At 53.3% G+C, this 24,662-nt stretch overlaps 6 protein-coding genes across 6 annotated transcripts; 3 read left to right on the top strand and 3 right to left on the bottom strand.

Annotated features, from left to right (window-relative positions):
• Positions 1-1,259: 1,259 nt before the first annotated feature.
• On the bottom strand, positions 1,260-3,168 carry B0T23DRAFT_443476 (origin recognition complex subunit 5 C-terminus-domain-containing protein; the record flags this gene model as incomplete). Its single annotated transcript, XM_062840862.1, has 3 exons — positions 2,866-3,168; positions 2,415-2,804; positions 1,260-2,351 (listed from the first exon to the last, which is right to left on the bottom strand). The coding sequence occupies exons 1-3, from the start codon at positions 2,971-2,973 to the stop codon at positions 1,260-1,262; spliced, it is 1,590 nt and encodes a 529-aa protein (XP_062691691.1). The 5' UTR covers positions 2,974-3,168.
• A 2,983-nt stretch (positions 3,169-6,151) lies between these two features.
• B0T23DRAFT_405346 (alpha-glucan branching enzyme) lies at positions 6,152-12,102 on the bottom strand (the record flags this gene model as incomplete). Its single annotated transcript, XM_062838986.1, has 13 exons — positions 6,152-6,846; positions 6,908-7,401; positions 7,485-7,506; positions 7,572-7,653; positions 7,742-7,827; positions 8,100-8,254; positions 9,673-10,278; positions 10,333-10,668; positions 10,721-11,412; positions 11,485-11,600; positions 11,663-11,762; positions 11,822-11,946; positions 12,018-12,102. The coding sequence occupies 13 exons, from the start codon at positions 12,100-12,102 to the stop codon at positions 6,152-6,154; spliced, it is 3,594 nt and encodes a 1,197-aa protein (XP_062691690.1).
• Positions 12,103-13,545: 1,443 nt separating this feature from the next.
• Positions 13,546-16,339, top strand: B0T23DRAFT_339847 (P-loop containing nucleoside triphosphate hydrolase protein). Its single transcript, XM_062835868.1, has 2 exons — positions 13,546-14,800; positions 14,868-16,339. The coding sequence occupies exons 1-2, from the start codon at positions 14,016-14,018 to the stop codon at positions 16,003-16,005; spliced, it is 1,923 nt and encodes a 640-aa protein (XP_062691689.1). The 5' UTR covers positions 13,546-14,015; the 3' UTR covers positions 16,006-16,339.
• Positions 16,340-16,474: 135 nt separating this feature from the next.
• B0T23DRAFT_339843 (putative cytosolic iron-sulfur protein assembly protein 1) lies at positions 16,475-18,422 on the top strand. The gene has a single exon (XM_062835867.1). The coding sequence runs from the start codon at positions 16,791-16,793 to the stop codon at positions 18,189-18,191; it is 1,401 nt and encodes a 466-aa protein (XP_062691688.1). The 5' UTR covers positions 16,475-16,790; the 3' UTR covers positions 18,192-18,422.
• A 502-nt stretch (positions 18,423-18,924) lies between these two features.
• Positions 18,925-20,112, top strand: B0T23DRAFT_381896 (uncharacterized protein). Its single transcript, XM_062837291.1, has 2 exons — positions 18,925-19,905; positions 20,009-20,112. The coding sequence occupies exon 1, from the start codon at positions 19,423-19,425 to the stop codon at positions 19,729-19,731; it is 309 nt and encodes a 102-aa protein (XP_062691687.1). The 5' UTR covers positions 18,925-19,422; the 3' UTR covers positions 19,732-19,905; positions 20,009-20,112.
• Positions 20,113-20,591: 479 nt separating this feature from the next.
• Positions 20,592-23,977, bottom strand: B0T23DRAFT_163258 (2-oxoglutarate dehydrogenase E1 component mitochondrial precursor). The gene is made up of 2 exons (XM_062832764.1): positions 21,296-23,977; positions 20,592-21,234 (listed from the first exon to the last, which is right to left on the bottom strand). The coding sequence occupies exons 1-2, from the start codon at positions 23,883-23,885 to the stop codon at positions 20,693-20,695; spliced, it is 3,132 nt and encodes a 1,043-aa protein (XP_062691686.1). The 5' UTR covers positions 23,886-23,977; the 3' UTR covers positions 20,592-20,692.
• Positions 23,978-24,662: the final 685 nt, after the last annotated feature.

The following is a 24,662-nucleotide window of genomic DNA, read 5'->3' as shown; positions in this document are numbered from 1 at the left end:
TAGGTTACTGTAGCTAGGTACCTCCCAGAAAAGAAAAAAAGTGTCCCTGCGAGAAAGAGGTATTCCAGTAGTATATATGCCTACATAATAAGTCAACGAAATGATTACCTATCTAGCCCCCTTCATCAACCCCCAACGCACTGGACTGAACTCATACTCACTTTGAGGGGCGGGAAATGTGCGGGCGGTGGCTTTGATTTACTTGGCCTTTGGGGTATATAAGTTTGGCTGATTCCGTCATCGTCACCTACCACTATGTTCTTTAGCTATGATGGTCACCTGGGTAGGTTTGGGTTTCGGGTCTGGAAGGAGGGGAGTTGGACGGATAAGCACGAGTCTCATTCCTGGAAAACTTTCGGAGTCGATGACGTCCGGCTGGATGGAATAGAGGTAGGAAGGCGTAGCCGAAGAGATTCAGCAGAGGTAGTACACTAGAAGGTAGTTGCGACTTGACAATGCACTGGTAGGTCATGCTCAGTGGAGCTCCGTCAGACCTTATTGTCGAAGTTAACGTCCGGCTGGGTCACTCCAGTCATCCTCAAGTTTGACCAAACAAACCAGAAGAAAGAAAAAAATAAATCCATCGAGCAAACTAGCTGCCTGGAAAAGAGCAAAACAGATTAGCTTCACCTGCGACCAACTACTGATCAGGATGCTGTGATTATGAATAGCATTATGGCTCATCAGTTTGTCCAGAAGCAAGAACTAGGTGTTAGGTGGGTGGTTGAGCAGGCACTTTCGCCTCAATGTTGTAGACTAAGTCTAGAACTTGTGCAGATAGAACCAAGTCTTCCAAAGGAGTTGTCGTGTAGTCTTAGCACAGGGCACTCTAGCCGTGGTGTTGACCAGTTCCAGTCTTCACTCTTAGATGTGGATATAACTGCTGATAATTTGAACAAAACAAGCAGAACGAAAGAAAACTTTCCCAGAAAAAGCATGGCTCACAGCGCTGAAGTGCGCAGCAATGGCAACTGGAAACTGGAAAAGCAGTTGGGTGTGGATATCATCGATGGTCGTCTAGAATTACTGGGGGAAAGGAAATCATCGATTCAACGCGTAGCTGTAGGCAATAGGTCAAGTTTTGCTCCTCGTACACTCAATATTTGCACGAAGGAGACAGGAGAGGCCCCAAGACAGGTAGATATCTATCTACCTCGCAGTAGACACTCGAAAGTTGACATGTCTGGTACGTACGCACAGCACTGTCGACGTAGACTATCAATCTTTCTCAATACGTTTCCAACAACTATCACCTGAATCTACTCAACCAGCCACTCCTCAACCTCTACCCCCATACTCCTCCCCAACCCCCTTATCACCTCCCACCCGACATTACACCTCCATTTCCCTCCTCTATCCATCTGATCACCCGCCATGCCTCCCGCTCCTGCGCCACCAACCTTCACCAACAACCGCAAACTTGCCAACGTGGCAATAGCCATCTCGATATCCGCATCCATCTCCCTGCTGCTGGAATCCTGGTCCAACCACTTGGGGTCCCACTCCCCCCTCACAGCCATAAAGATAGCCAGCATGCGCTCCAAAACAAAGGCGTGAGCACCGAGCAGCTTGCGCGCAATCTTGCGGTGCTTGCTCTGCGCGCCGCGATGTCCGCCCCGGCCCATGCCGACGGAAAGCCCACCGCGCCGCCTGCGACGGCCGTGATGGAAGGTGGAGAAGAGGACAAGGTCGTGGCGGGTGGGGTTGTGGGAGGCGAGGTAGGAGGCCAGAAGGAGAAGACGGGCAGTAGGCGGGAGGAGGGTCGAGAGGTCGGTGGTGGTTGCTGAGACGAGGGGGTTCGCTGTGGCTTTGGGTTTGGAGGGGGTTGTAGTGGTTGAATGGGCCTTTCGGGGGGTGTTGGCTTGGGAGGGCGGTGCTGACAGCTGGGCGGCAGTGTTATCTTTTGCCTGGGCCTGGGTTGTTGTTGTTGTTGACGACGAGGAGTAGGACCGTACGGCTACGATGCCGGGGTCCAAGAGGGATTCATCTTGGAAGTGGACGCGGGCGGCGACCATCAGTTTGGAGAACTCTCGGGGAGCGTGTGTGCCGGCGAGGATGGGCGCCGTGAAGCGTGGCCAAAGGGATGTACAGGCGTGCTGGAGCGCGGGAAGGGTGCGGGAGGCGGATCGAGCCAAAGCATCATGGACAGCTCCAGTGAAGCGGTTCCATAGCTCTGTTGTTTCTTGTATCGTCGTCGTGGGGAGTGGTGCCGTAGGTAGCGAGGTTGTGTTCAAAATGGTGACAAACTCATTCTTGGTATAATTTGGGAACTCTATATAAGGGACGAAGGAGGTTCGTAGGAAGCCGGCGGGAGGCGATGTGACAATGAAGACACTGGTTATACGAGGGATCTGAGGGGACATGTCTGTTAGCCAAACTGTGTCTACTCCGAGGGAGTGTGCCAGAAGCCTTACAATCTCGGAGAGCCTGGCCAGGGCTGGGAGGAGTGTGATGGGCGCTTCCCGTTGACGATCGATGCCGTCAAAGACAAGTACGAAGCGAAAGTTGTCCGGGTATGATGGGTATTTGAGCATCTTGGACAGCTCAACAAGCATTTGCGAGACAGAGTCGCATCTTGTCGCACCACCTTGCCATTGTAGGGCTTCTGCGACCCTTGCAATGGTTGATTCGTAGAGGTGACGGGCTGTTATACATTCGATCGAGTTGACGATGACGTATCTTAGGAGGGGTTCATCTTTCTCGGTATCGTCTTGAAGTGCTTGTAGTAAAGCAGCCGTTATGGCGCTCTTGCCGGTGGCTTCGGTGCCGTGTATCACGAGGTTTCGGCATGGTGCTGCGTGAGGCTATCGAGAGGTGTTAGCAAGCGGAAGCTGAGGGGGGAGGAAGCTGTGTTTTGGTCATTACATGCAGGAGAGTTGCTACGGCCCGTATTTGAGCGTCACGACAGGGAAAAGTCTGGGAGAGAGTGGTGAATAGCAGCTCGTCGGGGAGCTGGAAGAGGGAGTCGCCCATGGTAAGAATTGTCAAGGTAGATTGTTGCTAGTTGCCTCTCCTCGATGGTTGTATTTCGGGTTGGTTGGCAGCTGGGGTTCACAGAGCAAGATGTCGTGATTCCAGTCTTGTAGTAGCGTCTCGGTCTATCAGGACCGGCGTGGGTTTGTTCGTCCAAGATCGTTTGGAGATGCAATTGATGGAGGTTGCCCTGGCATTTCCACTTGGGATGCAGACGCGTTGCGCGTCGTTCTCTTTACACCCCTGTAATGTAACATGGGTCCCGCTATAATGACAGCCAAAGACCCCAAAAGAAGCACGGGGCAACAACCCTTGGGATATGTGACATTGTCACCCTTTCCACCATTCAATTCTACAATTCTTTCTGCAGCTTGACTTTCAGTGACACCTGAGCTTTGGAGATCTTCCAGCTATCGGCTTTTCAACATGGAAGTGACCATACGGCTTTGGTAGTGCTCTTCCAATTGGGGGTGTTAAGCGTCCAGCGCATGTTGGACCCATAAATTCAAGAATAGCATAACCGCCTCGACTTGTTGATGGCTGGATTATCACAAGACCAACGACGGTCACTACTATAAAACTGTCAACTGCAGGCCAGCATCGCCTTATCTGAAAGAGATGTTCCGGGCTCAGCAACCTCAAGGGGTTTGAGCGGCAACGGACCAGCTTTTTGGCAGATAATCAGGCCCTATTCGCCTGCGCCCTCTTCCTCTGCAGTCTCACCTCCCAAGTCTTCCAGGACCAGGAGGAGGAGCAAGGCCGCCGGCTTATCGAAGCACGTTGGCTTGGGTGAATAATACGGGGAAGCTGATGCCGGATCACCTGTTTCGGATGACTATGATCCGAGGGCTGTTATTGCGGGTGCCAATGCGGGCGTAGATACGGGTCCTACGCCTTCGCCGACGCATACGCCTCTTCATTCTAGTGAGAACCGGGAGGAGGTGGTGGCAGTTAGTCGAGCTGTGGAGAGTTTTTTTTTATTCTTATTTCGTGATTGAGATAGTCATCGGTGCTCATTGAACATAGTGGCTTGGAAATGTTTGGAGTTGGATCGATACCCATTTGTTCCTTTGACTATTTGCTGCATAGAACATCTGTCCTGACAGTTCATTTTGCCTGTATTCACTGAACATGGTCACAGTTGAAATCGGTCTAAAGCTGGGACATGTGCATCTAACTCCCCTGAGCTGGTCTTCGAGAGTGTCGCGCCATCAGCCTGGTTGACAACCACAGTGAAGCCGTGAATCCAAGACACTTGTGTACAATAACCTCATGTCTTGACCACCTCGTAAAATTCAGAGGAACGGCGGTCCTTCACAGCAAGCTCAAGCATTCTGTGCAGATGGGAACTCTCCAGAGCAGAGGATACTTCGTTACATAGTGTACCTACCCAGAGTCGCACCTTCCTTCCCAGCTCGATCCCGTCTCCTCGCCCAGGCACACAATTTCTCCAGACACCACGCTCCTTCCGTCACATCCTCCTAATTAACGGTACATAAGGCATACTTTCCAGTCGTCCTTCCGCCCAACGAGGCACACAGCAAAAAGCACAGCCAAAAAAAATGGCAGGCTAGCATAGCGGCACACAAGCCCGCAAGCAAGAAGAACACAGAAACGCAGAATGAACAGCATCAGGCCATGCGTTCACTTCCTGCAAAGATCAAAGATTTTCGGAGCACAAAGATCGCACAAAGATCAAGCTCCTCTGACTGATACCATCTCGACGATGGGTCAAGAGACACACTGTCTCTGTCTGATACGAGAACAGAGTTCTCTTCACGAAAACGAAAGCAACAAACCGAAAACGGCGACAGACCGGACCGGACCGGACGAAGAGAAGCAAAAGCAAGCTTCCTGCCAAGATCAGATAATGATCATCTGATATTCAGAGCTCAAGATGAGTTCTGAACAACGCCCGATGATGGGTCAAGCAAGCTCTCAAAGCAGAGCAGAGCAGAGCAAAGAAAAGAGATGCTTTGCGAAGTCGAAAAAAAAAAAAAAAAACAACAAAAAATAACACTACCACTTGGATACCAGGATCTTGGATAAAACCTGAGGAGGTATAAACCCTTATTTTTTGTCTACTTTTTTTTCTTTTTCTCTTTGCTTTACTTTCGTCTTATCCTTCCAGCTCTGCTCTTCCTGTCTTTGTATGTTCTATACTATGCTATCATCTCCCCCGCTATCATCTTACTATCCTCTTAATCCCAGCTATTATTACTCTTATCGCTATTATTACAGTCTAAATTAAGCCTCACTAGCCGGCAAACCTGCCGACACACTATGTCCCACTTCCTATATCCGAATCCCTTCTACTCGCACTACTCCCTCAGCTTCTTATCTACATAAGTACTTGTCGTTTACCCTTCGCTTATAGGCACGGGAATGTAAATATACCTATTGTGTATTAGTAAAGATATAAGTTACTTAAGAAGTAATAGTAATAATAATAGCTTAGAGGTTAGAGGCTGGAGGTTGGAGGTTAATAGTCGAGTTGTCGCGAGACGATAATAAATGTACTAAGTGGTGGAGGAAGTAAGAGGAAGAGAAAGATAGAGAGGAGTGGCGAGAAAGTAGGTTGTGTTAATACTTAAAACGCTTTATTTATCCTAGTCTCCGATTAACCGAATTACCAACCTGTAGATATATTAAAGCAAGTATGAATAACAACCTTGCTCGTTGTAACAATCGGTTAATCTACCTTAGTCAACTGAGTACCCAAGACCGAAGCTATAATAAGGAACTCCTAGAGAGACATTATGTTATATAATATTGCAAGCCCTCCGACTGAGATGAAATATAGGAGAATAGTAGTGTAGGAGCCATATGTCGCCTTCCCTCACTTGGCGAAGAGAAGAAAGGAGACGATAGTAACTTTATACCTACTTGTTTCTACCTAGACTGTACTACAGTCACTTCAGTAGTAGCCAAGGACAACTCGTTCATGTTCAACATGTCACATCACATTCAGAGAGCACATGGGCTGAGTTCATTCACATCGTATTCATTAACCAGACAAGAGCTTTTCATCGCGCACAAAAACAGGCAAGGTATATAGAGAAAAAAAAGGAACTTCATTTGATACACAGCTCATAGGAGGAACGTCCCGAAAACCCTTTCTTTACTCTATACACAGGCCATCGTTTCCGTCCCGATTTTGAACTCCCGCATTAAACGCTTAAGCCTGGCCCTCAAGCTCAGCAAGAATCTTCTCACCCTTGGCGCGAGCAGAGGCGAAGTCGCCAACCATGTAGAAGGCACCCTCGGGGAGGTCATCACCCTCACCAGCGAGAATGGCCTTGAAGGAGGCAATGGTGTCCTTAAGGTCAACGAGCTTACCCTCGATACCAGTGAAGACCTGAGCGACAGTGAAAGGCTGGCTGAGGAAACGCTGGATCTTACGGGCACGCTCGACGGTGAGCTTGTCGGCCTCGGAAAGTTCGTCCATACCAAGAATGGCAATGATATCCTGGAGGGACTTGTACTCCTGGAGGATCTGCTGGACGCGGGTGGCGGTCTCGTAGTGCTCCTGGCCGACAATACGGGGGTCGAGCATACGGGACTTGGAGTCAAGGGGATCGACAGCGGGGTAGATACCCAACTCAGAGATACCACGGGACAAGACAGTGGTGGCGTCAAGATGGGCGAAGGTGGTGGCGGGGGCAGGATCAGTCAAATCGTCAGCAGGGACGTAGACGGCCTGGACGGAGGTAATGGAACCCTTGGTGGTGGTGGTAATACGCTCCTGCATCTGACCCATGTCGACGGCGAGAGTGGGCTGGTAACCGACGGCAGAGGGAATACGACCGAGAAGAGCGGACACCTCAGAACCGGCCTGGGTGAAACGGAAAATGTTGTCAATGAAGAGCAACACTACAGACTGCGTTAGCAACGGTTTTCCTTCAAGCGGCATAATTTCTCCAGAGCAACATACCATCCTGACCCTCCTCATCACGGAAGTACTCGGCAATGGTAAGACCAGTAAGGGCGACACGGGCACGAGCTCCGGGGGGCTCGTTCATCTGACCGAAGACAAGAGCGACCTTGGAGTCACCGTCGAGCTGAATGACGGAGGTCTCCTGCATTTCGTGGTACAGATCGTTACCCTCACGGGTACGCTCACCGACACCGGTGAAGACGGAGTAACCACCGTGAGCCTTGGCGATGTTGTTGATGAGCTCCTGAATGAAGACGGTCTTGCCGACACCAGCACCACCGAAGAGACCAATCTTTCCACCACGAGCGTAGGGGGCGAGGAGATCGACGACCTTGATACCAGTGACGAGAATCTCGGCAGTGGTGGACTGCTCAACGAACTCGGGAGCCTCGGCGTGGATAGGGCGGAACTTGTCGGTCTTGATGGGACCGCGCTCGTCGATGGGGTCACCAGTGACGTTGATGATACGGCCAAGGGTGGCAGGGCCGACACTACACTTTTGCGTCAGTAAAACAGCTCCATTCGCAGTTGCTTGTCCGCGTTTCGCGGTAAGCAAAAAACTGGGGAAACCCACGGGATGGTGATGGGAGCACCAGCTAGAAGATCATGTCAGCGAATCTGGCCAAAAACCTTGATCTTGAGGATCAAAAGAGAAGCTTACTGTCGGAGGCCTTGGCACCACGAACGAGACCCTCAGTACCGTCCATGGCAATGCATCTCACGACGTTCTCGCCGAGATGTTGCTGCGGGGCTGGTTAGCGCATTCGCTCAGCTACACTAATCCCGCTGGTCGTCCTCGGGGTTGATGAGGCCATTTTTTGTTCCACGTACCGAGACCTCGAGGACGAGCTTCTGGCCATTGTTCTGGGTCTCAAGGGCGTTGAGAATGGGAGGGAGCTTGTCGGTATCGAACTTGACTGTTGGGCGGAAGCGGGGTCAGTATAAAGAGCGAGCGTCGTGACCGGGCGGCAACGGAGCCACGGCGCGGGCGTAGTTGGATGTTGTTGATATTACTGACCATCGACGACGGCACCTGTGGGGAGAAAGTAGCGCGGTTAGCAAAGCAAGGTTTTCATGAAGCCGGTATATCCCGGGAGCATGTCGTCGACGGGTAGGGTTGGGTCCCGGGTCCCGTGTCGTCGAGGTTGGGCGACGAGGACATGTCGTGCCCGAGAAGGGAGATGCTTACCAATGACCTGGTAGATCTTGCCATCACCAACACCGGCGGAGCTGGCGAATCTGCTGAGGGCAGGGGCACGGAGGTTGAGGGCAGCCGGGCGGACGGCGCGACGGGACGCCGCCGCAAAGGAGGGACGGGCAGTCCGGGCGAAGGCGGAAATGCCGCTATATTGAGACAAGAGGAAGGCCAACTATCAGCTTTCCGGACGTCGCTTGGGTCTCCAATTGGGCGTGATCCATGTCGAGACAGGTGACGCGGCACATGGACTCACTCACCTCTTGAACATCTTGACGATGATTAAGCGCGACGATGGTGGATGTGGCAGAGGAAAAGATGGCTGCTTTGAAAAGGAAAGAAACGGGTTCGAAAATCTCTCGACGAGCTTCGGTTAGAAGCTGCGGAGCTCCCAGCAAGACCACGTGATTTGCTCGGTGCCAAAAAGTGAGGGAAAAGTCGAGCAAAGTCGTCTAAAAGTGGGGAAGCTGGCACCTCTTGTCCAATCGAGTGCTGGCAATGTTCCCGTCCTTGGCCTTGCCTCAGTTCCAGTTGTCGTCCACTTTTCAGTTCAGGTCTTGCTCTGCTGCCCGTTGACGGGATGGAGGTTGGTTTGTTTGTTGCCATCGATCCTATCTGGACTTCTTGGTGGTTGCTGGGCTGCTGCAACTATCTAGACTAGCCATTTCCCACACTTCGGCCGCCTCTGCCACTGGTCGCACACTCTCCAGAATTTCCCACTTCCCCGAAGGACACCTTCCCGCGTCACTTTCCAAGACCTGTTTTGGAGCTGCCACGCCTTCGATGGGTCAGCCCGAAATGGACTTCTATGGAACTCCAGCTGCTGCTCCCCAGACAAACGCACGGTTTTCATTGCGGTTTTTCCCGCTGCTCCCAGCTCGTTAGTTCGAACAAGGTCGGTCTCCCGTCGCCGCACGTCTGGCCCATCTTCTGCAAGCAAATCAAAACATCGGCCGCCCGCACTTTCGTTCCGCACTACACAAAACCGCCAATTTCGATCTTTTTTCTTTTCCCCCAATTGCCAGCTTGGGAATGCGCCAATCACCGTAATGTTCCGAACATCGATACGTCGTCACCAACCATCTCAACTAAACACTTTTGCAGCAGCTGGCTTCAACAACATGCAAATCAACGCCACAATAACAACAAAAGCAGAAGCCTTTCAAAGCCTGATGTTGATGTAATTGACAGTTCTTAGATATATGTCCTTATTAGCCTTTGGAATACGACTTTTAAATAATACGAAGCTTGCCGACCGATACAATATAGATAAAACAAAAACAGCACTATTCATGCCGACCGGTTTTCCCTGTCCAAATCTTCTATGGCGTACGACAAAACGTACGATGCTTTCCTACGCTTGTGGCCTTCACCCGGCCGCTGTAATTTTCATCACCCGCACTTGGACAACGGATGGAATATCTGGTCGTTCACACCCTACTCTGAAAGGGTGGACTCGAGTGCAAGGACCTGGGAACCGCAAATCAGTCAACCATTCAGAGCCAAGATGCAATGGGCTGCAGCATAACGAGGGGAACTTACAAAAGCTGTCCTGGCCGGAACGTACACATGGGTGCTGTTCTTGCGGTTGTTCCACGGAAGGTCCGAAGTGAAGAAGCGAGTCTGGGGATCGAGACGGTTGAAGCCACCGTGCTCCTTGGTATCAGAGTCGAGAACGATGCGGTAGGTGCCCGCCTGCTCAATACCGATGCGGTAGTCGGTGTAGCTGTTGGAGGGGTGGAAGTTGAAGACAAAGACCAAGCCGGCGCGCTCAAAGACAATAACCTTATCGCCCTCGTGCTTGAGAGAGATGTAGGCCTGTGGGGCGTGCAACCAGCCATACTTGTCCTCGGTCAGGTTCATCGACCTGTCAAAGTTGTTGAGGTACTGGTAACGCAAAAGACCATCTTCCGTAAGGTTGAGCTGGCGCCTGGCGTACCAGAACGAGTTCTGGTTGCCCTCACGGGGGAAGTCAAGCCACTCGGGGTGGCCGAACTCGTTGCCCTCAAAGTTGAGGTAACCCTCACCTCCCAGGGAGTGGGTAAGGAGACGGATCATCTTGTGCAGTGCCATGCCGCGGTCAATGACCGGGGTTAGAGGTGTGAGGATAGACATGTTGGTGTACAACTCGGCATCGCAGAGATGCATCATGAGGGTCTTGTCACCGACGAGCCTGTTTGAGCGTTAGCCTGAGTCGGAACACGTTGCCACGGGGTAGGTCACTTACGCTTGATCGTGACTCTCACAGTAAGCAATGGTCTTCTCGCCGTGACGCCTGTTTGTCAAGGTCCAGGTAATGTTGGCCATATCCCAATCCTCGTCCTTCTTCTCCTTCAGGATCTTGATCCACATGTCGGGAATGGCCATGGCGAGTCTGTAGTCGAAGCCAACACCTCCTAGGGATAGTGGGAGACACAGAGCCGGCATTCCTGATACATCCTCGGCAACCGTAATGACGTTGGGGTATAGTTGGTGAAGCATCTCGTTGGCGAGCATGAGGTAAACGACCGCCTCCTCATCAACATCAGGGCCGAAGTACTCGTGGTAGCCACCAGAGAAACCACTGGATACGGTTAGCCAAGGCCAAATTCACCATTGGGGAACAGATTACTTACGTTCCGATACCGTGATGGAGGTAAAGCATACTTGTCACACCATCGAATCTGAAGCCATCAAAGGCGTACTCATCCATCCAGAACCTAAGGTTGCTGAGCAAGAACCTCATGACCTCGTGATGACCGTAGTTGAAAAGCCTGCTGTCCCAAAGATCATGCTTGCCCTTGCCGCCGCCATGGAAGTACTGGTGATCAGTACCGTCAAACTCATTCAAGCCATCAAGCACGTTCTTGGAGGCGTGACTGTGGACGACATCGAGCAACACGGCAATACCCATGGCGTGGGCGGTGTCTACCAACTCCTTGAGATCCTCGGGCGGGCCGTATCTGCTGCTTGCCGCGAAAAAGCTGTTCACCTGATATCCGAAACTGGCATAGTAGGCGTGCTCCATGATGGCCATGAGCTGAATGGCGTTGTATCCCAAGTTCTTGATGCGAGGAAGCATGGTCTTGGTGAACTCCTTATAGGTAGCCACCTTGCACTCCGGGGAGGAAATGCCGACGTGGGCCTCGTAGATCCTAAGGCTCTCCGGCTTTGAGGGCCTCTTGTGTTTGAATGTGTATCGTTCGGATTGGGGAGGGTTCCAGAACCTCGCCTCATATGCGGGCGAGACTGAGAGGTCCTGGGTGACATATTTGATCCATGCTGGCAATCTGTCGACCCATTGGCCGTCGGGGAGTTCGAGCGTGATCTGTCAGGGCATGACCATTAGTACATTGTGACGAATTGGCGTAGCACAGGTTGAATTGAAACATTTACATACCTTGATCTTGGAGTTGTGGGGAATAGCTGGTTGCCCGTTGGCCGTGGGAGGAATTGTGATCTCAAAAACGCCGAACTCGTTCTTCTTCATGCGGTGAGCGTTCCTATCCCAGTTGTCTGATGAGTGTTAGAATAGCTCCCCAGTTCGCAGTATCTTGGTCTCGTGTCATGATACGTACTGAATTCACCAATGAGGGAGGCTTGTTTGGCGTTGGGAGCCCATTCTCTGTATGTGATGGTGTTGTCCTTGTCGACGTTGAAACCGAAGATCTCGGTACCCTGCAGTCGTACGTGTGTCAGCGGCTGTGGTAGCTTCCACAAGGCGGCTCATGACTGACCCTGCTGAACTTCTCCAAACCGCCCTCTGTCTTGTTGATGGTATCGATCCAGGATTGGGCCTTGGAATAGCGGCTCTTGAGGGTATCCTTGAACGGCTCGAGCCAGGGGTCAATGCTCAAGACACCTGCGCATCTTCCGTATCAGCTTCTGGCACCAGATCGGCAGATAAAATTGGGGGCATATGGAGAGACATACCGGTGCCATCCTTGGGAATGCCGCTGTTGGCAACGGTGCCGCCGTTGGCCAGCGAGTTGGAAGAGTTGTCTGAGATGTCGTTCATGTTGACAGCTACTGTGGTTGGTGTTAGGTGTGTAGAAGAGGACAGAAGCACGCCCAGAAACAAATCTAGAAGAGTGGAGGTGAAGCGATGGGGTTTTAAGCGCTTGGAAGATTGGGTGATATCAGGTACCACTCTAAGTAGTTAGCCCGTTTCTCGGAGCTTCTTTTAGTAGTGGCAAGCGGCCCAATGGATACACACGACTTTTAACGTTCAAGTTTAATGGGATGTCGTAGTATGTAGGAGGGGACGGGAGGGGGAGGAGGGCCAGTAGGTGGTAGTCAGGTAAGAGTTGGGTCGGAAAGGGCAAATAACAGACTGTGCTCGCTTATTATATCGAGAACCCAACAATCACCCTTGGAAGCGCTTGCAGAATCCAACAGTTGTGTAGCCCGAAATCAGGGAGATTGTCTTGAAGGCACAAAAAAAACAGAGATATGGATGCAGTGAAGTTGCTGGAGGATGGAAATCCTACCTTGGCTTTTGCTTGGATTACGGGCAGGGGACAGCGCAAGAAACCCTCTTTGCGTGCTAGATCAACGTGATGACCTCGGGTCTTTTCTCTCTTTGGACGAGTCCCGTTCGAGGGTAGACTAGCTTCTGGTGTCACTTTTTTTGTTGGTAGTTTGGTAGTGCAGAGTATGTAGCAGTGTTTATTATGCCACTTGATGACAGCCAAGAGGGGGGAGCTTCAACAAATACGGACATGAGGAACTGTTGACTATTGGAGTTGATGAATACCCCTTGGGGAAGCTATCAATGCTCGATTACATCATGGGCTCCTGGCCCAGGTTCAAAACCCAACTGACAAAAACCTAACCCAATCTCATTGCCCAAGAGCCACTTATTTTTTTTTCATTTTTTCACCTCCCTGGTTAGCTTTTAGTCACTGAAAAAAGGTCGTCCCTTCTAGCTTCCCATTTACCCCTGATGCAGTCTGTTGTTGAGATGCACGATATTATGTATATGTCTTAGTTCCTAGGCGCAGGTCAGGTCGCAGTCAGGTCGCTTTCTGGACGCCTTTGCATGTATGTCATTTCATTTGGACCAGAGGCAGAAGCATGGTTGGGCTTCTGCGCCAAAGCTCTTATCAAAGGCTGGCGAACTGGAGCTCTTCAGGTGGAGCCTTCTTCGCTTCATGGAGGGGCCGCGAGGGGCAACTGGAGGCAATCTCCGCAACTGGCGGGGCTCAGAGGGACGGTCGGCAGGGGCGAGAGGAGGGGAAGCTGCTCCCCTTTCCGAATTCGGGTTCTTTCTGCCAGTCAACGGCCTGACAGCAGTCTGGCACTGCAAGGCAGGTCCTGGTCAGCCCAGCAAGCACCAAGTTCCAGGCTCCGACCATTTGCCGGCCCAGCTGTGCAGTGGTTGCCAATGCAGGCAGCTAAAGGCGCCCTGGGTGTGGTGAGGGACGGGCGCCCCCCGGGACGCGGGATGGCATTCCCCCGCGAGCATGGATCCCGTCTCTCCCCCGCATCACCTAGGTCTCCAACGAACCTCCGCATGTGCATCATCAGTCTGCTCTCATTGCCTGCCCCGTGCACTTCTGGAGGTGAGCGTCAGCTCAGAGAGCTCTCCCTTGGCTTGGACGTGATTGGCGTCGCGACTGCTCTTTCGTCTCTATTCGCTGTCCTTATTGGATCGCAAACATCATCACCAAACCCTGTGATGATGATACCGACATTTTGATCTGTTGTAATTGAAAGCGCCCCCTGTTCACTTCCTATTGTCGCATCTCCTTCGCAACCGTGCCTCTACCGCTGACCGAATCCGGTTCCGATATCGATTCCGATCCCGCTCCTCGACCTCCTACCCTTTGCCACCATCCCCGAACTGCCACCTCCCGTTGCCACCTCCCGTTCCATCAATCTGCCCTCGGCCGTGACGAACCTGGGCATGCCTGCCGTTCCGGTCTAATAATGTTGGTCCTACCAAGGGCCGTTCGCCGTGCCTCGTCCGTCGCTGTCTCCATTATGTTCACCGCAAGAACTCCCGCATCGCAGCATCTCGCCCGGCTGCGATACATATCCTATTCGACCCGCTTAGCCCTCTCTCCCCGTCGCTCCCAGTCCTACAACAATCAGGGCTTTACCTCAAGCTATGATCCGAACCAGGAGAATGGCCGGGGCCCAATATTCTCCAACAAGGCTAGCTTTGGCGTCCCCCAATTCTACCCGCGCGACCTGAAGCGGCGCGTAGACGATTACGTAGTCGGCCAGGATCGCGCCAAAAAGACAATCTGTTCCGTCATCTTCAACCACTACCAGAACATTCGCCGTCGTCAACATCACGAAATCCAGGACCAGCGCCAGCGTGAAAAGTTGCAGCGACAGAGATATGCTCGAGATCATAGAGATCTGCAAGACCGCGAAGGCTACAGTGGTAGCAGCAGGGACATACATCCTGTCGAAGGTGGGCGACGGTCTTCTGTTGAACCCTGGCTTAACTCTCCCCCGAAGCCGCGACGGCAATGGGCTGATAAGCGCATACTTGAAGACGAGTTTCCGGGTCATCACGAGTCCGTTCTGGGGACACACCGTGACCGCGATCGTGACCATCCCCTGGCTGAGGACCACTTTGAGACGCCCTCTGTTGATGACTTTTACATCCCCGAGGACACCAATGCTCCTCAGCGCGTAAAAATTGACAAGAGTAACCTGTTGCTGATAGGACCAACGGGTGTGGGCAAGACGTATATCCTAGAGTGAGCGGGACTCTCCCTTTCCTTGTGCCTATGCCCACGTGTCGCATGCTTATCTGCCATATGCTAGAACCCTGAGCAAGAAGCTCAACGTGCCCTTTACGATAAGCGACTGTAACTCCTTCACCCAGGCTGGGTATATCGGACAAGATGTGGAAGCGTGTATCGAGCGCCTCCTCATCGAAGCCAACTACGACGTCAAGGCCGCCGAACATGGTATAGTCGTGCTGGACGAGTTTGACAAGATCGCAAGACGGGAAACTGTCAATGGGAGAGATGTTGGCGGTGAGGGTGTCCAGCAGGCTCTCTTGAAGCTCGTCGAGGGTACCAAGGTCACCGTCAGCGTTAAGGATCATCGGTCGTCACGGCCGCCGCCGCCTCCCAACCTCAATATTTCGACACCCGGCTACGGACCAACGAGTACCACGCCCTCTGCTACTCCTGGCAAAGTTGAACAGTACATTGTAGACACCAGCAACATTCTGTTTGTCTTTTGCGGTGCCTTTGTCGGGCTTGACAAGACCGTCCTCAGGCGGGTCGCAAAGCCATCGATAGGCTTCGGCGCTGAAGTCAGAAATCACCGTGGTTCTTCCATGTCCAGCAGTCAAGATATTCTTCCTCCCGAGCTGTACAGCCATCTACCGCACCAGCCTCCGACGATGCCAGTAGACCTGTCAGGTGGAAGCCTGGCATCTCACGGCGGTGGTGGCTTTACTCCGCTCGATCTAGCTTCACCGGCCGATCTCCAGGCCTTTGGCTTTATCCCCGAACTCATCGGCCGTCTTCATAACATCTGCGCCCTAAGTCCTCTCTCTCTTGACGAGCTCTACCGCATCCTCACGGAACCGCGCAACAGCCTGGTAGCGCAGTACACAGCTCTCTTCGAGACCTACCCCAGCAAGCTGTACTTCACTCGCAAGGCGCTCTATGCCATTGCCGAAAGGGCGGCCAAGAACGAAACAGGTGCCAGAGGGTTAAAGATGGAAATGGAGCGCGTGCTGGCAGAGCCCATGTACGATGCGCCCATGCCCTATGTTCTCATCACAGAGGGTTGTGTCAAGGGGACGGAGAAGGCCGGTTACTGGGGTAAGGACGGTAGGCTGGAGCTAGAGAGAATGATGGCTGAGGAGGATCAGAAGGGGCTTGGACAGGGACCGGTAGAAGGAGGGTTTGAAAGGATGAGGGAGGCGGGACAGAGTGGTGCATGATTTTCGTGATTGATCTCGGCATCTTGTTGCATGTCTTCTAGGGGGCCAGTATTGGGCTTATCGCCTGTGTTACTGTCGATTTTGTCTTTGCTTTAGGGCGTTGGTTTGGAGGGGTTTCACGGTCTACGGCACCGTCTTGCGAACGGGGTGAGGGAAGCACTGGTCGGCATGATGCCAGGAGTACAGAATGATTGGGACACAGTACATGCGCGCTCAATGGATATAGTATAGCAATGGCATAGCAGGAGAATGGTGATTGAGGCATAATAAATGTACAATTTCGCATATTGTTCTTGTCGTCGTGATAGCCTCAAGCTACTTCGTCGTCCTCTCCGGCCCTTGATTGCATCATAGGAAGAGGTAGGGTGGGATTGTGTTATCGGAGTACCTACTGATAAGCGCTTATCGGCCGAAGGAGGGGAAGAAAAGTTGAGATTCGAATGGCCGAGTGGAGACTTTCAACCTCGAAGCAGTCAATCAGAGCTCCGCTATCGTGACCCTCGTCTCCCTGCTCTGCTCTGTCATCCGAGGCGGCACGAACAGTCACCATCGCAAAGGGTACTGCTACCATATTCACACTCAATTGACGAGCCAGCTATTCTGACCAACGCTCCCGTCTCCAGAGCGACCGAGTCATTTTCGCACAACTCCATCACTCGACCACTCCTTTTTCGGACCTCGATCGGAGGTCAAAGCCAATTCGAAACTCTCTCGTCGTTTTCGAGCGCCGCTCTTCTTCTACCTACGACCTTACCTAGCCGTTCGAGCCTACCAAGTCCTCACAAATGGCGGCCGAAACAACCACCGCCATACTCGCTGCGCCCAGCGCAACAACCGCCGAAATCACCCCTCTCCCAGCCTTCTCTCCCGACCTCTACCAACGCGCCTGGGCCTCCATCCCGCACCCCTCCCTCCCCCTAATCGCCACCTGCCACGCCCACTCCGTCACCGTCTTCTCGCTGTCCACGCTTTCCAAGCACTCCGTCCTGACAGGCGGCCACACCCGCTCCGTTCGCTCGGCAGCCTGGCAACCTCCCCGCGGCAAGGTTTCTGGAAAGGAAGCCAAGAGGCTGCGATTGGTCACGGGCAGCTTTGATACGACGGCGGGCGTGTGGACCTGGGATCAGGGGCGGAGAGAGGAGAGGTTGGAAAGGGAAATCAGGTTGCAATCTGGAGAGGATAACAAAGAGGCAGAAGAGGAAGAAGAGGCGGAGGATGAATGGGAACTGACCCTCGTACTGGAAGGTCACGAAAACGAAGTCAAAAGCGTCAACTACTCCCCCTCGGGTCAGTACCTCGCTACATGCTCTCGAGACAAAAGCGTGTGGATTTGGGAAGACGTCGGGAACCCGAACCCGTCTTCTGAAGAGGAGGAAGAAGAGGAAGACGAAGATGAATGGGAGACGGTAGCCGTACTACAAGAGCACGACGGCGACGTCAAAGCTGTGGCCTGGTGTCCTGACGTTCCCGGCCGCAAGGGCAAGTACGCACCGCCGAGAAGGTACGGGGATGACGTTTTGGCGAGCGCCAGCTACGACAATACGGTGCGGTTGTGGAGGGAGGATGGAGATGGCGAGTGGGTGTGCGTTGCAGTTCTGGAGGGGCACGAGGGTACCGTGTGGGGAGTGGCGTGGGAGGGGAGGCCGAGGGAGAACGACAAGTTCCCGAGGTTGTTGTCGTGGGGCGCGGACGAGGTGATTAGGGTTTGGAGTCTGAAGGAGCCGGAAGAGGAGGAACATGGGGAAGGTGCGGCTGGTGGTGGCAACAACACCTGGGGATTTGGGGTGCCGAACACCATGCGCCGATCCCTCAAAGAGGAGTGGGAGTGCACGGCTGTATTGCCCAAGGTGCACAAGGGAGATATCTACTCGGTTGCGTGGAGCACGGAGACGGGGCTGTTGGCTAGCGTGGGAAGTGATGGTGTTTTGGCGCTGTATCAGGAGACTGCCAACACCACAGAGAAGAATGAGGAGAACGAGACGAACGGCGAGGCGCCAACAACAACGTCTGCTGGTGGTTGGAAGGTTCTCACCACCGTCAAGGGCGCTCATGGACCATACGAGATCAACCACATCACTTGGTGTAAGCGGTACGATGCAGGATCGGAACGCAAGGGCGAGGAGGAGATGTTGGTCACGACGGGTGATGATGGTGTTGTCAGGCCTTGGCAGGTTAGGATACAATGAGAGAAGAAGGGGGTTTGCTGAGGGTTATTCTGCGGGTCACGTTAATACTGGAAGTTCAGTTTACGGACAAAAGAAATGGACATGTATCAGGAATGCTGATTAGCATAAAGTAGAGCGATACATGCCGGTTGGAACTATGATACCCCTATATAAAATCGATATAGGACTTGCCACACTGCCATTTCCATGTCAAGTCGTCAACGGGAAAGTGACAAAATACGTTACGATGAGTCCACCGTGCTGGACATACTCTACCCATTACACGATATTCACTTGCCCTTTTATTACTTTCACTCCTACCTACGTTTTTCTGTATCCATGCGGCTGGGATCACGAACATCGACTTACTTCAGCCACACAAGGAAAACACAGTACAGTATCCAACTACAAGATACAGGAGAGCTTTGCACTGAGATCTACAGGGAAACACGACTCGAACTTGTCATAATCTCAAGTTTCCGTGTTGCTATTTCCGATGACATTCGTCATCTGCCCAAGCATGTAGCTGACAGGCTCCATCCTATTCCGGACTACCGAAACACTGAGCTCCTGGCTACTACATATCGAAGTGCACTGTGAAGGTAGTTTACGCCTATTCCTGGGTAAAGGGAACTGACTAGCTATAAAGATAGCCAAAACGCCATCTTCATGTAGCCATGTGAAAGGTTCCCGGTGTCATGATACGACCGACCTCCATAAAAAAGAGATGGTTTAGTTAAGCAGCTAAACATCCCTATGAATATGCTTGATGCCCGGCAGCAGCAACAACGCTATACATCCTGCCAGTGCAGGTAAACATATTGTGATAATAACTTGAGCACGTCGGATCTCACAAATGTTGAAGGCGGGATCCACGGCGGACACGGACAGGGAGGAAGTGACGCCATTCCCAGTTCCTCCAATGCTTCCAAGCATCCCTTAAGTTCGATTGCGAGTTGGCTTGTTACATACTTCTCACTACCTATCCAGAAGCATACCGTATTCGAATACGGTGCACATCTTTTCAGTTCGTTTGTCTTCGTGCTTCCCTACCTGAGCCTACACTACTTGGAGCGAGGCTGTTCCGTGACCGTCTGGTCTAGCCGTCTCTCTCTCATTTCGATCTTATCTTCGTAGACCATGAATACCTGTCAACCAATCGCCATCTTTCCTTTTCGCATGCCTACTACACTATGTACATACGTATCTTCTTTCAGGAACTTGGTGTAAGTTTCCCGTCCCATTACTATCAATGTTACCGTTTGGGGGGCTTTATCGTCGACACTATCTACCCATTACAGTACATGTACATGGTGTACCCAGCTGCGTTGGCGTCGTTTCGTTTTCGGTCTTTTGGGCGTTGGCATATGGCAATGGCAATTGGCCGGACACCCGGATCATCAATCACCAAGCGGCGGCTCTTTTCGTTTCGTCTTTTTCGGTGATGTCGGGGATTGTATTGTTTACTCCGCTCGGTTCTCCGCCCACAAAGTCCGTTCGTTCCCGTCGTTCTTACGCTCGACGCTTGTCCCGGCCGGGTGTTTCGGAACCAGTCGGGTAATCCCTCGCTCGTTGACGGTGAAAGTTTTTCTCCACAAGATGGGGGTTTGAACCCCCCTCATCCATTGCCATCCATTCTGCCACTTTTTGTCTTTTGTGCCAAAAATGTCAGGTGTGTTGGGGATTACATATTCTAGGGAACTGCCCGGCGAAGTGATGAAAAGTATCGTGATACCTTTGTGATACGGTATGTTCGTATGTTTTGTAAGTTACACGATCGTCAAAGCTCTAAACTACTTGTGGGGAGGAGCTTCCGTTTAAGTGCCAAGGGAACTTACCTACAGACGCTACCCCGTTCTCGGGTATCAGTGCAGTGCAACTGTCCACTTAATATGGCGGCCTATCAGCCGCATCAAGTTGTTGAGATAAGATGAAAGTGCAGTGTAGATGGATGTATCAGTTGGCCTGAAACATATGTGAAGGCTATCAAGATCTCGTCAGTCCGATCTGCGGATAGGAAGGTGAGGATGATCTCCGGGGTTACCGGACGGTACTACCCCCTTTGTTGATCCCCTTTCCGATTAGACAAACAAGTCCACCAAAGTAAACAAAGCATGTCACTTGAGATCGAAGCTGGGGAATGAGATCAAGCTTGAACAATCATCGAATGAATGTATTGTTGTGCAAGGAGAGTAAATATTTGGTATCACATCCATTCATTATTTCCAAAAACCCAACAGCCCAGGTATGCAGTGAACAGGAACCGAATACAGATACAATTATGAACAAGAGAAAAACACCATGTAGTATTCGTCAGTGAAGGGAAGAGGAAGAACACAGGAATAACACCTTCCCATCCCAAAACCAATGAACACTCTCTATCCGCCCCGAAATCCCGTCCTTATGCACGCGCATCCATAATACACAGACCTAGGTCTCCGCCGTGGTGGTGGTTGTTCGACTTTTGCTGCTGCCTTTTTGCTTTGCTTTCTTCATCATCGCTATCTCTTCTGGCATACCCTTTACTCGCCCTTGAGCTTGCTCTGGGTAACAGAGAAAGCCATCTCGACAAGCTCCTTCTCCTCCTTGACGTGAGAAGACTTCTTGCCAGTAGCGACAGAAGCGCTGGGAGCACGACCAGCGTACATGACGTGCTTGCGGTCATGGTGCTTGGTGTGGTTGAGAAGAGTCTCAAGGCGAGGCTGGGTGTAAGACCAGGCACCAGCGTTGAGGGGCTCCTCCTGGGCCCAGACGATGGTCTTGGCGTTGGGGTACTGGTCGAGGTTTTCACGGAGCTGCTCCCAGGGGAAGGGGTGGAGCTGCTCGATACGAGTGAAGGCGACGTTGTCGATCTTGTTGTCCTGGCGGTGCTTGAGGAGAGCGGCATAGACCTGACCAGTGCAGAGAATGACACGCTCAATCTCCTCAGGGGCCTTGATCTCACCAGTCTGGTGAGCAGAGTCGGGAAGGATCCAGCGGAAGTGGGCGTCGTCAGTGAACTCCTCGATGTCGGAACGAGCAACGGGGTGACGCAAGAGCGCCTTGGAGAAGAAAATGACGAGAGCTGAGTGACAGAATGTTAGCATTTTGACGAGACACATGCTGGTTCAAACACGGAAACTTACGCTTGCGGAACTGTCTCTTCAGCTGGCGGCGGAGAATGTGGAAGAGGTTGGCAGGGGAGGTCATGTAGGCAATCTGCATGTTGCAGTCCTGGTGCTGACGCTCAAGCTTCTCGGGGGAGGGGTAGATGCGAGGATCCTCGTTGCAAAGCGAGAGGAAACGCTCCATACGAGCGGAAGAGTGTTCGGGACCCTGGCCGTCATAACCGTGGGGGAGAGACATGACGAGGCCGGTACGCTGCATCCACTTGCTCTCACCAGAGGCAAGGAACTGATCAATGATGACCTGAGCAGTGTTGGCGAAATCACCGAACTGGGCCTCCCACATGTTGAAGCCGTTGGGGTCCTGGAGAGAGTAACCGTACTCGAAACCGAGGATACCATACTCGGAGAGGGAAGAGTTGGAGATGACGAAGGGGGCCTGGTCCTCGCTGATATGCTGGAGAGGAATGTAGGTGTCCTCAGTCTCCTGGTCGTGGAAGACGGCGTGGCGCTGAGAGAAGGTACCACGCTCGACATCCTGACCGGTGATACGGACGTGGTGGCCCTCCTTGACGAGGGTACCAAAGGCAAGAGCCTCAGCGGTAGCCCAGTCGATGCCCTTGCCCTCCACAACGGACTTGGTGCGGTTGGTCAGGATACGCTTCAAGTTGCGGTGGGCATGGAAGCCCTCGGGAGTGCTGCCAATGACGGTACCAATGTGCTCAAGGGTCGGCTTATCAACCGCAGTAGGCATGTGGGGGAGAACCTCGCTAGCAAGCTCCTTGGGGCTCTTGAAGTTGTTCCAGGCGCTGGTGGTCCACTCCTTGGAAGTGGGCTGGTAGTCCTTGGACTTGGAGAAGCTCTCCTCGAGCATGCCCCAGACCCACTGCTTGTGCTCCTCGATGTCCTCCTTGGTGAAGGTGCCCTCCTTGAGGAGCTGGTCAACGTAGATGTCGATCTGAGGGCTCTTTTCGCTGATGCGCTTGTACATGAGGGGCTGGGTAAAGGCAGGCTGGTCGGTCTCGTTGTGACCGTGCTTGCGGTAGCAGACAAGGTCAATGATAACGTCCTGCTTGAACTCGGCACGCCAGTCAGAAGCAAGCTGGCAGACAAAGTTGACAGCCTCGACATCGTCAGCGTTGACGTGGAAGACAGGGGCGTCGATGGCCTTTGCGATATCCGTGCAGTAGGCAGTGGAGCGGGCAAAACGGGGGTCGGTGGTGAAACCGATCTGGTTGTTGACGACCAAGTGGATGGTACCACCGGTAGAGAAGGCGGGGAGGTTGTGGAAGCCCAAGCACTCGTAGACGATACCCTGACCAGCGATGGCGGCGTCACCGTGGAGGAGGACACCCATGGCGCTCTTGTGGTCACTCTCGTCGTTGTTGTAGTGCTGGATGGCGCGGACCTTGCCGAGGACGACGGGGTCCTCAGCCTCGAGATGGGAGGGGTTGGCAACGAGGGAGAGCTGGACGCGCTTGCCCGAGGGGGTAGGGCGCTCGAAGTTCATACCCAAGTGGTACTTGACATCACCGGAACCCTCCTCATCGGCACCGGCCATGCCGGCGAATTCGGAAAAGATGGCCTCGTTGGGCTTGCGGACGACGTTGGAGAGGACGTTGAGACGGCCACGATGGGGCATACCAATGACGATGTCCTTGACGCCGTAGTCAACGGAGCGGTCGATGAGGGCCTTCATACCAGGAACAAGGGTCTCGCAACCCTCAAGACCGAAACGCTTGTCGTTGGGGTACTTGGTGGCGAGGAAGGACTCGAAGCTGGAGGACCAGATGAGGCGGTCGAGGATGCGGCGCTTCTCATCGATCGAGTACTTGAAAGGCTGGGGGATCTCGAGACGCTCACGGAGCCAGTCACACTTCTCCCTGTCGGGGATGTGGATGAACTCGACACCATAGGAGCCGCAGTAGATCTTCTCGCAGGCATCGATGATCTCGCGGAGCGTCATCTTCTCGCGGCCATCGCGGGCGAAGCGGGGGAGGATGCCGGGGCCGAGGCTGTACTCGGTGTCGAGGTCCTTCTCGGTGAAGCCGTAGTATTCGGGGGTGAGCTCCTTGGGCCTGATGTTGCCGAAGCCCTTGGAGGCAGGGGTGTTGCGGATGCCCAGAGGGTCAATGTTGGCCTTGTGGTGACCACGGGCCTGGTAGGCGCGGACGAGGAGCTGGACCTTCAAGTGGTTGGTGACGTTGGCACCCTCGCCAATGCCGACGCCGGCGCCGGCAGCGAGACCGGGCACCACGTTGGCGGCACCGGGAACCAGGCTGGGAGGAGGCTGGAAGGCCTGGGAGATGGGCATGTTGCCGCTCTCCATGTTCTTGAAGTAGACCTGCCACGAGACGTGGACGCTCTTGGGGTCCTGCTTCCACTGGAGGTACATCTCGTCGATATAGTTGGCGGCGCTGCCCGAGAGGAAGTTGTCGTTGGGGTCGGGAGGGCTGTGGAGGGCGCTCTCATGGCGCCTCTGCTGGGAGACGGCCAGGGGACGGCGGCCAACGGCGGGCTTGAGGGTGGCCCTGGTGGTCTGGGCGACCTGGGAATAGCATCGTTTTGAGGCGCCTGCGGTCTGCAGGGCCCGGATGGAACCGCGCAACATGATGGGTGGCTGTTGTGAGGTGAGGGTATTAGGACGCAGAAACCGAAAGCGCAATCCAAGCAGCGGGGTTTTGTCTCGTGTACAATCTGGAAGAGGGGAGATTGGGGGGGGATGCGCAAAAGGCAAAAGGAGCGGCGGAGTAAGTCTAGGTCTCGGTCGTCGTCGTCGACTCTTGAGGGGGGGGAATGGGGAGAGAAGACGAGAGGATCGAGATTTGGAGGGGAGGGGGACGACAGACGTTGGTGTTTTTGATGTTTCGTTGGTGTCGGGGGAAGGGGCGGCGGGAATGCAGCGACGGAAAAAAAGGGCCTCACTCTGCCGTGCAGGTGCGTCGAGTTGCTCCGTCCACTGGAGTCGGGCGGTCGGTCGACCTGTCGGTGCAAACTGCAACAGCGAGTGCTGCCGTCCACCAGCTGTGCTGTGCATGCCCGCTGTCTCCCATTCTGCCCTGTGGAATTGACAGAACGACGACTCGGACGGAACGAAGTAGCTCGTACAGTGAGCATCAGGGGATCTGCACGGCTCTGCGGAGGGGACGATGACGGCACTTGCTGAAGCACAAGTGAGGCTCCCTCCCCCTCGGCTCCCGCCGTTGCACCGCTACACGCGCAGTGCAGTGCGCCCTGGATGCTTCTTCTCTTGGCCATAGCTTTAACAAAGTGGAGCCAGCGAAACTGGGTGGAGCTACCGAGCTTCTCGCACTGGGAACAAATACATCGACGACGGGACCCAACGAAACTTGAAGACATTAATGTGACATTCTCTCGGTATAGCCGC

The sequence above is a fragment of the Neurospora hispaniola genome (assembly GCF_033458365.1).
Source record: "Neurospora hispaniola strain FGSC 10403 chromosome Unknown B0T23scaffold_5, whole genome shotgun sequence".
Lineage (NCBI taxonomy): Eukaryota > Fungi > Ascomycota > Sordariomycetes > Sordariales > Sordariaceae > Neurospora > Neurospora hispaniola.
The sequence above is the reverse complement of the archived record's forward strand: the minus strand, read 5'-3'. Positions and strand labels throughout refer to the sequence as shown.